This window comes from Oryctolagus cuniculus, chromosome 19 (assembly GCF_051225735.1).
Source record: "Oryctolagus cuniculus isolate XC-2025 breed Fujian yellow rabbit chromosome 19, ASM5122573v1, whole genome shotgun sequence".
Lineage (NCBI taxonomy): Eukaryota > Metazoa > Chordata > Mammalia > Lagomorpha > Leporidae > Oryctolagus > Oryctolagus cuniculus.
Window position 1 is genome coordinate 60,260,910 of NC_142885.1, and position 15,457 is coordinate 60,276,366.

The 15,457-nt window shown below is 44.4% G+C and overlaps 1 protein-coding gene across 31 annotated transcripts in view; it reads right to left on the reverse strand.

Moving 5' to 3' along the window:
• The window catches only part of MRTFB (myocardin related transcription factor B), a 295,069-nt gene that overhangs the window by 24,898 nt on the left and 254,714 nt on the right, over positions 1-15,457 (reverse strand). For all 31 annotated transcript variants that reach the window (XM_070064809.2, XM_089321819.1, XM_089321811.1 and 28 more), the window contains one exon: positions 5,696-5,833. In XM_070064809.2, coding sequence (XP_069920910.2) covers positions 5,696-5,833 — 138 coding nt within the window. The remainder of the gene's footprint in view (positions 1-5,695; positions 5,834-15,457) is intronic.

Genomic DNA, 15,457 nt, shown 5'->3' on the forward strand with positions numbered 1-15,457 from the left:
CTTCCTGGTCTCCCTTGCTGGTGCAGGGGCCCAAGCACTTGGGCCATCCTCCACTGCCCTCCCGGGCCACAACAGAGAGCTGGACTGGAAAAGGAGCAACCGGGACTAGAATCCGTTGCTCTTATGGGCTACCAGCACCGCAGGCGGAGGATTAACCAAGTGAGCCACGGCGCCAGCCCCTTAAGTTCATAATTGATTATAAAGATAGGATTAAATGTCAAAGGGATCACATAAATAAGACTAGTGTCTGCTAATAATAGCTGATAGAATTAAAAAGGAGAGAACGATCCAACATGGGAAGCAGGTTACACAGCAGACTCATAGAATGGCAGATGCCCTAAACAGTTCTCTGGGCTCAGAATCAGCCCTTAAGGCATTTGGATCTGGCTAAAAAGCCCATGAGAGTTTCTCAGGCACGGAAAGCCAAGACACTGTGGCAAAAACAAAACAAAACAAAACAAAACAACAACAACAAAACACAAACAAACCTAAATGAAAGACTTTTGTGAGTGAATCCCAGCGGAAAGAAGGAGGTACCTTCCTCTGAAGGGAGGAGAGAACTTCCACTTTGATTATGGCCTTGTCTAAATAAGGTCGGAGCTTGTGAACTCAAGAGGCTTCCATAGCCTTGGCAGCTCATGACAAGAGCCTCGGGTGATTACTGACGTCATAAATAAGTGTCAATTGTTAAATCAACAACAGGAGTCACTGTACACTTGCTCCTCATGTAGAATCTCTGTCCTCAATGTGTTGTACTATGCAAATTAATGGTAAAACTACTACTCAAACGGTACTTTATACTTTATGTATTTGTGTGGGTGCAAACTGTTGAAATCTTTACTTAGTATATACCAAGTTGATCTTCTGTATGTAAAGATAATTGAAAATGAACCTTGATGAAGAATGGGATGGGAGAGAGAGTAGGAGATAGAATGGTTGCGGGTGGGAGGGAGATGATGGGGGGGGAAGCCGCTATAATCCAAAAGTTGTACTTTGGAAATTTATTAAATAAAAGTTTTTTTAAAAAAAAACAGAAGCCATGGATTTATTTCCAAGCTGATTCAGGTAGCACACCAATTTAATAAAAAAAAGACTGGGAAATACTGAACTAGCTGTTGGGGCAGGCACTGAAGGCTCTCTTGGGAAGCCTGCCTCCCACAGCAAGGCCTGGGTCTCGCTCCTGACTCAGCTTCCCGCCCTCATGTGACAGACGCAGCATGAGCTTCTGGCTCCTGGTTTTCCTGTGGCTCAGCCCCAGCTGTGGTAGGCATTTGGTGGGTGTCAGGGAGAACCAGCACATAGAAGATTTCTGTGCCTTTTAAATAAATAAAAAATCTACCAGTATGATCATGCTACATATGTTCATATCCAATAAAGGACATGGCCAAGAAAAGAGAAGCAGCCACCAAACTCGGCAGGCCAGAGTAGTCACCACTGACGTTCTTTTGTGCGTCTTCCCAGGTAGATGTTAACATTTAACGTAAAGAGTGCCTTTCCCCTCCTTCACTGGTACACCCTGAGTTCTTTCCCACTGTGAAAGATCGATTCCACAACACGGTTCTTGGGGTTACGGACACAGCCAGGCCATGCTGGAGCTGCTCTCACCAACTCAGGAGAGCCACACGTGCGCATCTTCTGACGCTGCACTCAGGGACGTCCAGTGGAGGTGAGAACTTGCCATGTGGGGGTTTTTACACCACAGGAACTGGCAGCTCCAGCCCGCTACTGGACCAGACACGATCCTTGTAACCGCGAGCCCATTTTTGAACACTTTCAAGGAAGGACTGATAGGAAGTCAGTGTGTGCTAGGCGTGGTTTCTCGCCCTCAGACTCCCCCACAGGCCCTGGCCTCATTTCCGTCCTGCAGGCTCCTCAACCACGCCCACTTCCTCGGTGTTCCTTCAGCTGCTGTTATTCTGGGGTCTCAGGTCCTTGACTGCATCTTCTCTAACCACCTCCTCTTCTGTCCCAGCCACTCACGGTGTGGCCTAACAAAGATCTTAGGTAGCTGGGACTGTACCTTCTCACTTGCCTATGTCCTGTTCTCTGATGACCACTGCCAGCTTTGCTGACTCACTCGGGCTAGGCTGCCAGGCTTCTCTGAGGTCACTGAGCCCCACAATCCACTTCTCTATTTTACAGAATCCCTCACATCCGTCCTTACTCTAGCCCACCCCACAGCCCGGCCTCTGTCAGACCTACCTGGTACAACCCTACTCTGGTTCTCAGTTTCTGGTTTCTCAACAGTGGCTCCACTGACGTCCTGAATGAGATAGTGCCTGTGTGTAGCATGCTCAGCGGTCTTCCTGGCCTCCACCCAGTAGATGCCAGTAGCACCCTCGCCCCCTTAGGAAACCAGAAATATCTCCAGATGTTGCCAGATGTCCTGGGGAAGGGAGGCAAAGCTACCCCCTGTGCAGAACTAGTCTACTCCGTGCTGGACTCCTGTAGCTGCAGGCACTAGGAGAGAAACAAAAGCGTCTAATGCACGACCACCAACTTCGAGGCTCGTCAGCACAATCTGGCCATCCTGTTCCACTCTTCCAGACCATCGGCTTTGCTCCTCTCCTGGAACACTCCCTCCTGCCCCCCTTCTCTAACCTTTAGTCCCTTTGCCCTGCCCTGTCCACTGATGACCTTGCTTCCTGACTGCTGAGAAAAGGCAGGTGGTGAGCGTGGCCTCCCACAAGTCCCACTGCCTGCCCGTATCTGGACCGTGCGGGCGGCCTTCCCTGCTGCGGCCTCTGGCCTGCACCGTCCCTTTGTGGCCACTGTGCTAGCAGTCCCTGCCCCTCTCCTGGGTCATTCCTAGTGGCACTCCAACCAGGAATCTGCCTCTAAATCAGCAGGAACTGTTCTTGTCTGGTCAACAGCGCTCACCTTAGCAGAGCCACAGCACCACTCGATACACCTCATCTCTGCTTCCTCTTGGAAATGCTGCCTTTGGCGTCTGGGCTACCTTTTCCTCCTTCCTCGCCTGTTTCTTCTCAGTCATCTTTGCCGGTTCTTCCCAGCTCCCTAAAATGCTGCAGTGCTTAAGGACCCACTTCCTGTACTGCTTCTGTTTCTACACGAAGACTCCAGGTATTTCAGTGCACATCGTGGCTTCAAACGCCTTTTATACACTGATGACTTCCACATTTCTGCTTCCAGTCTAGACTTTTTTCCTGGGGGGAAGGATTCACCTGTGCAGCTGCTTCAAACCGGAAACGGCCAGTCAGGCTTTCTAGCTGCCTTCACAAACGGAGGACTAGTTCATGGTGCCTCCTTTTCTCCACATCCACATCCAACCTGCCAGCAAGTCCTGCCAGCTTCGCCTTGATGAAACAAGGGGACCGACCCTGCCCTGACCGCTGCTGCTGCCTGCTCTGTGGATTATGCTTTCCCCTGGTCTCCGCCTCTGCCTGTTTCCTCCTGCTGATAACACATCAGCTCAAAACCTTCGTGGCTGCTTCTCTCAGCAGCCTTAAGAAACCCAGCTTTCACAAGGTTCCATGGCGTCTGGTCTCTGGCCACACCTGGCTGCTTGGTTTACTTTTACTCCCTGGCTATCTCGGTTCCAGTCACCCTGGCTTCTTTGTTCAGAGACTTCCAATTTTCTTTCTACAGATACCCTCCAGGCTGGCACCCTTGCCTGCCTCGCATCTCCGCCCAGATGCACCTGCTGATCTCCCCAGACCCTGAGTGATGCAGAAACATCTCCCAGCACTGCTACCTCGCACACTGTTTATTTTGGGATGTTCTGTTCACTGCTTTTCTACTCTTAGTACCTAGAACACACCTGGTGTGTTGAAGGTGCCCAGTAAGCATCTGTTGAATGAGTAAATGGTGAATATGTGTGCTAATTAGAACTAGCTTTAATGATCAGGCACTTGGAGTGCTTCTCAACGTCAGGAAACACCCTTGCCCACTGAAACACATCCTTGCAATTCCACAATATTAATAAATCTACTATCATCTGCTTATTTCATTGTCAATAATACATTTTATTTTTTAGTCCTTCCAAACTGCTCGTAAGAATGAAAGGAGTCTGGGATAATTCATACTCAAAATGGGGTTCACGTACAATTGTTGAAGGAATGAGAAAACACCTGACCCAGCCTCTGTCAGGAGGCACCTGCAGGAGGAAGGAAAACATCCACAGAATCACCAGCGCTCCCCAGACTGACTCTTATTTCCTATCAGCCAGGGTGGGAAATCACTTAGTTCAGAGAAAATCCCGAAGACCTGTGCACTATTTCCTAACATACACCATCCCTTCCTCTCCTGGCACTGTCCTAGGATTCCCTAACTCAGTCCGTGATTCTCACATTCTCAAGGCTTCCTCCTCAGAGACGTCAGTGAAGACCAGAAACCCAGAGAAGAGCATTGGTATCAGCGGGAACAGGCAGGAGCCCCTCTGTGCCATCAGTGGCGTACACCCGGGGACGCTGGCAGTGGAGAAGGCAAAAGTGGATTTTATTGGCACCCTTGCCACTTGCCACCCTCTGCTGCTGAACGATGGAAGATGGTGAAATACACTGCAGCTGGCAACACCCGGCTACCCTGGTACGAGACTTCTTGTCCCTGACCTGCCTGAGAAGGCTGTCCCAGCGCAGACGGCGGCCGGGAGCAGGCACAGCGCCAGTCTGAAAGCTGCTGCCTTCCTCAGGAAGGTGCGCTGCAGCCTGAGGAGACGTGAAGACCAGACCGGGGCCTTCCTGGCTTTGTCACTCTGACGGCGTCGGTCCCCTCACTGGAAAGGCGCTGAGAGTTCAGCCAGCTCTCCGTCCTAATTTGAGTTCTAGAAGTTGGAGATCCATATTCTGCTGTTCTTGGCAAAAGCTACCTCTGAACTGGCAAACCTGTTCTTCAGTTTATTCTCTCCATCCACTTTATTTAGAAGCTCTAAATATAGTTTTAAAAACTTTAAACATGTACTGTATATTAAAAATTTTAATCTTCCTTGGGATTTATTCTGAGTTATTTTGACCAAGTTAAATATGGGGAACAGTGCCACGAGTCTGAAGCTTATCTGAACAACAAACCCAACTTGCTCTGGCCAAATCTGCCAAATGAAAACAACATACTCACTTCTCTCGAACCTTTAACCCGGCAGGCAATCTATCTGGAACACCACTGAGCTAGGCCCTGCACACACAGCCCCCGGCCATGCTGCCATGAACGACCTCTGGGGAGAGCCACGACTCCCCAGTGTGAGCTGGGGCTACTCCGTCGGAGACTGTCTTGGGGGCTTGGGGGCTTCTGATAAAATGATTTCTGAAGTCTTTCTGCATCACCGTCTCATATAGCAGGGTACTTCAAAAAGTTCATGGAAAAGGGAATTAAAAAATAAGTTTATTTCAGTGCAAAAAGTCCAGAAATCCATGCCTACAAAGTATCTTGAAAAATGTTCATGAAAAATACATCTCATGAAGAAATACACAAGGTTTTTTTTTTAATGCCTTTTTCCATTACCTTTTCCAAGTAACCTCAGAGATCAAATGTTGTGTTTTTCTGTGACTGCAGGACACCAGGTCATTTGTTAAAGGTTGAAGTTTCAAACATAAAGGCCCCAGTCCAGCAAGGGCTTCCCATGGTTTCATTAAGGCTTTGGTCTACAGGCAGGCTGCACCACTCAGAGGCCCCTGTCTGCCACTCGTGGGCCACGGCGTCATGAGTACAGCCACATGACCAGCGCGTCCCAGGTACCCACCTTGACCAGTGCTGGGCCAGGCTTTGCTGAGGACACAGTGTTCGTGGGGAGGACGGCAGCTGTGGACCTTGTGGAAGGCTGATCCACAGTCGGAGGAGTCTTCAAGAATTCAGGAACTGCTGGGGACACTGCAGTAAACTGGTGGAAAAAGCAGTGAAATCAATGATTGCAGAAACACAAAAATATGAATTACGAAGAAGTGACCCTATTTTTTAAAAAGTCCACTAGAAAAGAAACAAAAGAACTTACTGTATGTCCCAGACCCAGATGGCAGAATAACATACTTCACTGCTGTGGGACCAATTATTTAGTCTCTGCCCCAACAGCAATGGCCAGCTACAGCTAAAAACGGTGAGACTGGCAAACCGCAGTGTTTTCTCAGAAAAATGTTCAGGATTGCCATTTTCCATTTTTTCTTGGCAGGAAAAAGTCTCATAAAATTGATCAACATAATACATGGTGTTTAAAGGCTTTCTTGCTGACAGCTCACTCTAATCCTGGCTGATTCAAACGTGAGGGTCAGCCTTGGATGGAGAGCTGCAAATCCTCCCTGCCGCCCCCAGACCTGTAGCCAGGCAGCTCCCCTGCCCACCCGGTCCTTCTGTGGGCTTCACGGCTTATGCACTCTCATTCACCTCATCTCTTACTGCTTCCAACAGGAGGGGAGCTGAAGGCTATATTCTGGGAAGACTGACTGTTGCACGGGCAATGCCATCTCACTTGAGACAAGAAGGAATTTTATTGCCTAGGCCCAAATGAAGAAGGACTGAAATTCAAATTGGAGTCATATATTAACAAAGGAAGCTACAGAAGGCCTTGCTAGGTTTTATCAGTCCTCACTAATGATCTACTTTAAACAGATTCCAAGTATTCATTTCTGGGAAAGAGATAACACTATTATAATAAATTAGAAAAATGCTGTCTATTGATTATTATGTGGACTTATTACCAGCTTTATCTTAAGGAAAAACACCTGCCTTTATCACTTCCACTTTCCCAAAAAACTCTCAAATTCATTACACGAATGACCAAGATCTTTTCCCTTATTGAAGTATTTGAGTTTTAAAATAGCAAACTTCATTATTCTTCTTTAAGATGAATGGTCTGAGGACTCAGAGGGCTATCAGCGGCAAGAAATATGAAGCTTGGCGCATACCAGTCACTCAATAAATACTTGCTTAATTGATGAATGGACATTCCTGGGGCCTTACTCATGCAAGGTTCCAGTCTCAAGATGGCTGAGACTGTGTTGTGCAATTAACGGTGCACGCCCACATCAGCATGCTTCTGAAGCCTCGCTGCCATGGATCCAGCTGTGGAGTAGTTACTTGTTAAGTACTGGCCGTAAAAAAGACTCAACTTTGTGAAGATGGCTATCCTCAATTCCATTTCTGACAGAAATGGCAGGAAAGGCCTCGTTCAAGAGACAGCACTGCATTCCAGCCGGACTTTGGCCCTCACACAGCCAGCTTGTGGTGAGATGCTGGCTAGTGATCCGCCTCTGCAGGACACTACAACTGGGCGTGGTATCTCCCAAAGGTTCTCTGTTGTCCGCGTGTCCCCGGTGTGGAGTGCTGAGATGAGGCAAACGTGGTGAACTTCACAGGGTGGGACCTCAGGGGAGGTAATGAGGTCACTGGGAAGGGGTTGATGCAGTTCGCTCCTGAGAGCCCCGGCTTCCTGTCTCACCACGTGATCTTTCCAGACATGGCCCTGCCCAGTTATCTGCCACGATGGGATGCTCACTGAAGGCCGAACACACGGAGCTGCCTGATACTTGACTTTCAGCCCCCAAAACTGTGAGTTAAATAAGGCTCTCTTCAAGCGCTCAGCTTGTTACAGCAACAGAAAACAGACTAATACACAGTACACGGTTTCATGCTGTTTTTCTTTCACCTTCAGTGACTTATTAGGGTCAATTTTTACAGCAGGGAAAACCAGTCCTTGGCTACTGTACAACTGGTATGTGAAGTGGAATCAAACGTCTGAATGTGAACCACACGCATACTTCCTTTCAGAGAAAGTCTACTGACCTGGCGAGCTATTTTACAGTCCAGTCTTCATGGACCGGATGAATTTGAGAATGTGTTAATTGTATGAAAAAATAACCCAGAAGCATGCATGTGGCATCAATTGCAATAGTTTTGAAAATGTTTTGATGGTATTTCGTGCCTTCCTGACTTAGCGTTGGTTACAGATACTCCCATCTTAATAGCTTTCCTAGTGTTTCAGTGCAATTTTGCTACCTAGAAGAGCCCAGACTCCAGCACAACCCAACAGAAACACAGTGATTGTTATCGCTACCTAATCTGAAGATAAATTCTGATTAAAAAATAAATATATAAACTCCTCTCTGTATTTTGTCAAACTTTTAATATATGCTTTAGAAAGAACCAACCCAAAAACATATCAAGAAATCCCACTAAAATCATATCTGAGTATTATACTCCTACTGATTAAAGTTACCCAAAGAATCTAAATATTGGTAATTCTGAAATTATAGTATTCTAAAAAGAACTAAAAGGGTGCTTATGTCATATGGGATACAGACATACATAAATTGAGCAATATGTTAAACTCTTTACAAGAATACTACATAAATATGCCAAAATTGCCACCAAGAACTAAGTTCACATTATATGCTATGAAAATTTAATTTCAAAATGGTCCAAAATCATTTCCCCAAAGAAGCAGAAGTGCCACAAGCTTTCTTGTTTCTTACTGGATCTGACAACTGTTCCCACTTCAGATTATAGTTCTCACAATTGCCAATTCTTTAATTGTAACACCATAAAGAAAACCCTTGTTTAATGATAGATACTTATACTTTAAGTAACACTCAAAAGAAGACAATTTCAATCTGAGAGACTGATCTTTTCCTTAATGGAAATTGTTGTCAGAAAGTTCTGCTGTGATAGAAAAAAAATAGAAGTGCGAATTCTGGGCTGATGAGAGGTTCACGTTTCAGAGGCTGTTCTGGCTCTCTGCAGAATGCGGCCCACTCACCAATCACTAATTTTTGTTCTCCAGTAAGTTCCTCTTTTAGACTAAAATTTCTTTAAACAATCCTGAGGGATAGAAACTAAATATTAAAAAACAAAACTTTTTTGGTATTGTGGCTCTTAAATGTGCAATAAATGTTTTAAATTTAGGATGCAATAGAGTTCTTAATTAAGATGGTAATAAGCAAATAGGAAATTCAAAATGCAATTATTTAAAAAAATATTGTTCCCATATCCTAATCCTCAAATACACTGAACAATGAATGAGTTGAATACAAACTAAAATATATTTTATACATTTCACAGATGGGTATTTTATGTAATATTCCAATTTTGTTATATCACCTAGCACTGACCATTTGTTCCTTGCAAAGCATAACTATAGGAGCTGGCGCTGTGGTGTAGTGGGTAAAGCTGCCACCTGCAGTGCTGGCATCCCATATGGGCACTGGTTCGAGTCCGGGCTGTTCCACTTCCAATCCTGCTCTCTGCTATGGCCTGGGAAAGCAGTGGAGGGTGGCCCAAGTCCCTGGGCCTTTGTACACACATGAGAGACCTGAAAGAAGGTCCAGGCTCCTGGCTTCAGATCGGCTTAGCTCTGGCTATTGTGGGCATTTGGGTAGTGAACCAGTGGATGGAAGACTTCTCTGTCTCTATCTCTGCCTCTGCCTCTCTGTAACTCTGCCTTCCAAATAAATAAATAAATAAATCTTTAAAAAACCCACAAAACTATAAGCATTTTATTGTTAAAGTAAGCGGCTGAATATTAATTTACTGGCATGGAATCTGGTGGATATTCAGTTGGTACTTGACTGCCTCACTGGTGGCGAGGATACAGATGTATCCTGCTTTAAAATGTGTACTACTGGGGTCGGTGCTGTGGCATAGCAGGTAAAGCTGCCTGCAGTGCCGGCATCCCATATGGGCACTGGTTCGAGTCCCAGCTGCTCCACTTCCAAACCGGGTCTCTGCTATGGCCTGTGAGAGCAGAATATCAGTGCAGCTCCGGCCGCTGCAGCCATTCTGAGGAGTGAACCTGTGGATGGAAGCCCTCTCTGTCTCTGTCTCTCTCTCTCTCTGCCTCATCTCTCTTTGTCTCTGCCTTTCAAATAAACAGATCTTTAAAAAAATATGTACCAGGTTTAACTATAGTAAGAAATGTATACAATTTATCATCTTTAAGGATGTGGGCCAAGTATGTATGCACTGTTTTGCAGCCATCCACTGCCATCTCCAGACTTTTTCCTGCTCCCAAATGCAGCGTCATCACCATTAAACAATAGCTCCCGGTTCCTTCCTTCTCCCAAGTCCCTGGCAACCACGATTCTATTCTGTCTCCATATTACCTACTCAAATTGTCTCAACTAAGTGGAATCACACGGTATTTATCCTTTTGTGATTAGCTTATTTACTCAGCATAATGTTCAAGGTTCATTCTTGTTGGACCACAAAGCAGTTTCCTTCCTTAAGGCTGAATAATACCCCTTTGTACACATATAGCACATTTTGTTTATACACTCATCTGTCTGTGGACACTTGGGTTGCTTTCAGATTTTGGCTACTGTGAATCACGCTTCTAGGGGTAAAGAATATGTTTTAACTTCTGGCTTCAATTCTTTTGGTATGCTCCCCCTCACCCCCACCTGCTGCCCCAAATTAGTCCCCCTGCAGTCCTCATGCATGGTGGCTCTGGCTACCACTGCCTACTGTCTTCTGTCACCTGAGATCCGAACTGTGCTGCTGTTTCTTGTCTGAGTTCCTAGTCGAGAGAGAGAACAGCCAGTCTCTCGGGCAGCCCACAGATAGGTCAGACCATGGTACACAAGTTCTGCTCCTTTTCTTTTGAGGGAGGGAATGGGGAATTGGGCTGCTGCCATCTCTCAACTGAGCTGTGCTGGGGAGGGAGTGGGCAAGGGCGAGTAAAACCATCATGAAAGTTTCTTTCTGATTGTGACTTTTCTCTTGATTGCGCATTTGCCTGGCTGGCACAGATCCCCGACTGGTTTCCAGAGCTTCCACCAAGTTATTTTAGTCAGTCAGAAGTTTATTTAATGCTTCCATGGATAACGAGAGCCTGGACCTTCCTATTCCGCTATGTTGTTGACATGGGTTGTCCTTTAAAATGAGATTTTCTATCACTTGGGAGACAGTCTTTAGTATGTGAAACATGCATAAAATCTCAATATGTTAATCTATTTAGTACTTCCAATTCATATAATATTACAATTGGATTAATGCCACACAGTAAAAAGGTAATTAGCCAGAGTATCACCATAATTCTACTATTTGGGTGGTAACTTCATGTATGAATCAACACAAAAATTTCATTAATCCTGTGGACTTTGGAAAATTCAGAACTGATGTCCCCATATCTTAAATTCAGTCCACTTTACAAAGCTGTCATGTATTATATTATACTCTCCAAAATTAAGCAGAATGTCTATTTCAAGTTTGGTATGACCATGTTGCTGACTCACAAGTTACCATTATGGGTCAGGATGTGGGAGAATAATAAGTATTAGAATTGCTATTCATTTTTGGTAAGTGAGTTGTGATACTTGAGGATACTTTTATGATTGGAGAGAATGTTATGTATGTGTTAAGATTCCTAGGGACAACTAGTATGTGTGTTAACAGGATGACAAAAGGTAATGCATTATAAAATAATCTTAAGAATAATCTCAAACTGTTGGCCTAATGAGAACAGGTCTCTAGCTCAAGATGTTCCTTTTACATGGCATCTATTCCTAAATTAAACGTGTAAAGCAAGTAGCTCAGTGCCTGGTCCACAATGAGTGCTCAGTAAATATTGGCCATTAATTCTATCATCATCTCAATAACATTCGATAAACATTTATATTTTCAAATAAACAGGCAAGGCTCATTCTGCATAATGCTCTGTTTCATGAACTTTGCTATCAGTCATAGAAGCTGAGTTCAGAACTGGGATAGAACACACCTTCACAATTAAGGCTGGGAACCAACTCAGAATCTAAGTACTAACGCTGTGGTGGAGTCCTCTTGACATCCAAGTTATATAAAGCATAATCGAAGGAGCAGCAACAGAAATTACAGCGCTGTCCTTGATGCCTGATCAGGCCTTTATGTACAAGTATTTGTAATGTAAGTTTAATTTTCATTATTTGATATATGTGTATATGGCTTACAAGACACTGCCTTAAACTTCAGGTTTCTATATGGCAAAAGGTCCTATACCTGACTCAATACAATAAGTAAAAAACAGTTGACCAAAGTCTCCTAAGCTTGTCCTTTTTAAAAAACAGAGTAGCTGACTGACCAGGTCTTTTGAAAATGAACTCAAATTCTGAAAGATTACCCTTTGTTAAACCTATGAGCATTTATAGTGAATGACTGACTAAAATGGCTTAAGAGATTACTAAAAGAAGACAGTCTTCAAACTCAAAGGAACAATGTCTGGTGCACACATATGCTAGCTGTTCTTAATTTTCAACAGCTTTCCATTGTTCAAGAATTGCTTCAGCACAAACAAAATAAATGGAGCTCCGATTTATGATGTGTTCCAGTAATATTTTGGTAAATTCTGTTCCAGCTGTACTTTGATCAGAATTGAAAAGACAAGCGAGAGATCCAAGGATAAACAGTTTTAGTCTTTTACAGACCACACAGAAATACACATTTCAAACAAGAATTTTCTTGCATTGTGAGATCATTAGCATTTTAGCTATGGGATTATGAGAGAAATGTCTGAAAAATCTGTTCTTTACCTGCATGTTACAAGCTAGTTGTTTTTTTTTTTTGGTGGTAGAGACTGTTTCTCATATTTGAATATTTTTCTGTATGACTTAATCTTCTGGTTTAAAAAAGAATTAATTCTGTTTTGAAAAAGAATTAAGGATATTATATGTGCTAAAATATTTTAGAATAAAGCAAGGCATACAGAAATCTGGAGTCTAACTTTGAAAGAACCTAAAGCAAATCCCTTGCACTTAGCCCATATCAGGCCCTGGATAAAAAACGGACAGGGAAATTTTGAGAAATGTGCATAATCCATAAGATTAACCACAAAGCACAACGTGATTAATCGACCTGTGAAAACACATGGCTCCAGTAAAGAGGAAGCCCAGTGCAATCTACGGCAGGGCCTTTTAGGTAGCATCTGTGGACCTGTTCCTCGGCTGTGACAAGCCAGAAGCCAAGTGGCGATGTGGTGCTCCTTTCATCATTTTTACAAGAGGACTAGTCCACATGTACTGGAAATCAAACTATCTGAACACAAACACACACAACCTTCACTAGGTAACTAACTTCACTGTCAAATTCCTACAATGAAGTTATATTTTAACAATCAAAAGTTGAGAATGTCAAAGAATATTCAAAGACATTTATGTTGCTCTTACATTTATCTTTGCTTTATAGGGACTGTTTTAATAAACAGTGATGAGATCATCTTTGAGAGTCATGATGGTAATGCTACAGCAGGAAAACATAAATTGCAGAAATAATCCTCTAGGACCTCTTGTTTGTTAACAATAGCCTAGAGAGCCATGGTGCCGGCCCTGTTTGTTAACAATAAATGCTTGCTGTGTGTTGGACCTGTGTGTTTGGTATGAGCTTGCTAAGATAAAGTGAGGCAAACTCCTTGCCCTCTATGATCTTGATGTCTAAAGAGAAGCCTTTCCCCTTGAGCTACAAATGTGAAAGTGAATCTATCGAGGTAGAGAAATATATTTTACATATAAATACACACACACACACACACACTTTCAAGTGAAATGCTTGGACAAATTCTATAAACAGTGAAAAGCACAAAATGTGCCAAAACGAAACCTAATTATCACTTGTAGATGTCACAAAAGTCCCCAAGACTTCATCAGCATAAAAAAATTTACCTCTGTAAGTTGATTAAAATAACAAAACCAAAACAAAACACTTAGGGCATACTTCCAGTCCTCCTTAAGGATAACCTCTGTTGACCTGAATGTAGCATAGTTATTGGGGATCTGCCTCTGTAATTATCCAAGAAAAAGTAAAACAAGGATTTTTGTCAGACTCTGCAAATACAAGGGAATGTATAAAAGACACACAAGGGCCGGCGCCGCGGCTCACTAGGCTAATCCTCCACCTAGCGGCGCCGGCACACCGGGTTCTAGTCCCCGTCAGGGCGCCGGATTCTGTCCCGGTTGCCCCTCTTCCAGGCCAGCCCTCTGCTGTGGCCAGGGAGTGCAGTGGAGGATGGCCCAGGTGCTTGGGCCCTGCACCCCATGGGAGACCAGGAAAAGCACCTGGCTCCTGGCTCCTGCCATCGGATCAGCGTGGTGCGCCGGCCGCGGCGGCCATTGGAGGGTGAACCAACGGCAAAGGAAGACCTTTCTCTCTGTCTCTCTCACTGTCCACTCTGCCTGTCAAAAAAAAAAAAAAAAAAAAAAAAAATTAAAGGAAAAAAAAAAAAGACACACAAGCGAAAGAGGTCTCCAGGAACAGAGGCCAGGAGAGCCATCCCCCACTCAAGCTTCTTTTTCTTGATTGTGAACATTCTCTCCACCGGGTCTCTTCACATCAGTCTTGCTGACGGCACTCAATGGTCTGCTGATGGCAGGCAGAACCGATGCTGCTGCCATACTGAATGTGTGACTGGAAGCTAACGCCTAAGTTCAGGGGTGACCCAAAGCTTCCTGTGTGCTGTACTGGCAATAACCAGACCACATTTGCTCTCTAAGAAACACTGCTATTTTGATTTTCCTTTAAGGGATTCTGGCACGTTGGTCTACTGGGTGGGAAGGGGAGTGCCTCTGGCTAAAGTTTCTCACTTACAAACTCAGCTGGAGGGGTGAGCATTTTGGCCTAATTGTTAAGATGCCACTTTGTGACCCTGGCATCTCATATCTAAGTGCCCGGGTTCCAGGCCCAGCTGTGCTCCTGATTTCAGCTCCCTGCTGACGCAGACCTTGGGAAACAGCATATGGTTCACGTGATTCAGTCCCTGCCACCCATGTGGGAGACAGAGAAACAAAAATCCAACTTAGCTGAAGACTAAGTTTTAAGAGCAAATTAAAAGCCATAATATTCCAAGTAATATAAGGAAAGAATAATAACCTCATACACAGGTGGAACTGTCTCAAAGCCATTAAATGGTAGATGATTGAGGTGACAAACATTCTATGTTTTTGAAAGCTAAGTCCATGCTAATAGCTATCTGACATCCTGACCTACTCAGACAGAAGCACAGACCAAACAACTCAAATGGATAAGTGGAGCTGTTTTTAAATGGGGTTCAGTTGCATATTTGACATTCTTGTTAGCCTTATTTTTAAAGCTCAAACCAGGGTGCAGCAAATATGTGAGAACACAGTAGGGCCTGCTCTTCCTTTCTCTGCTCAGACTAGACTGGGGGCTGGTCACTTAGCCTTAGCCTTCTGGCAGGCAGGTTGAGGCCACAGTCACTCCTCCCCTGTGAACACTGACAGGGTAATCTGGCCTATAGCCACCCACACCAGCGCGGATAAGCTGTAGAGGCTCTGTTCTCAAAGGGAAGCAGGATCAGCTTCACCCAGCTCCTCTGGCACTCTGTCCATCTGCTTTCATGGTGTTTCATTCAGTTCAGCATGTACTGAGCACCTTTCTGCAACCAAGCCCTGTGCTAGATGTTGAAGTCTTGCTCTCTCCAAAGTGGCTCTTGTTCTCTAACAGCCAAAGTCCTTCTTTTCCTAGGTATACATCTTAGTTGGAGGCATAGAGACAACAAATAAACTTATTTCAGATTATGATGATGAATACAATG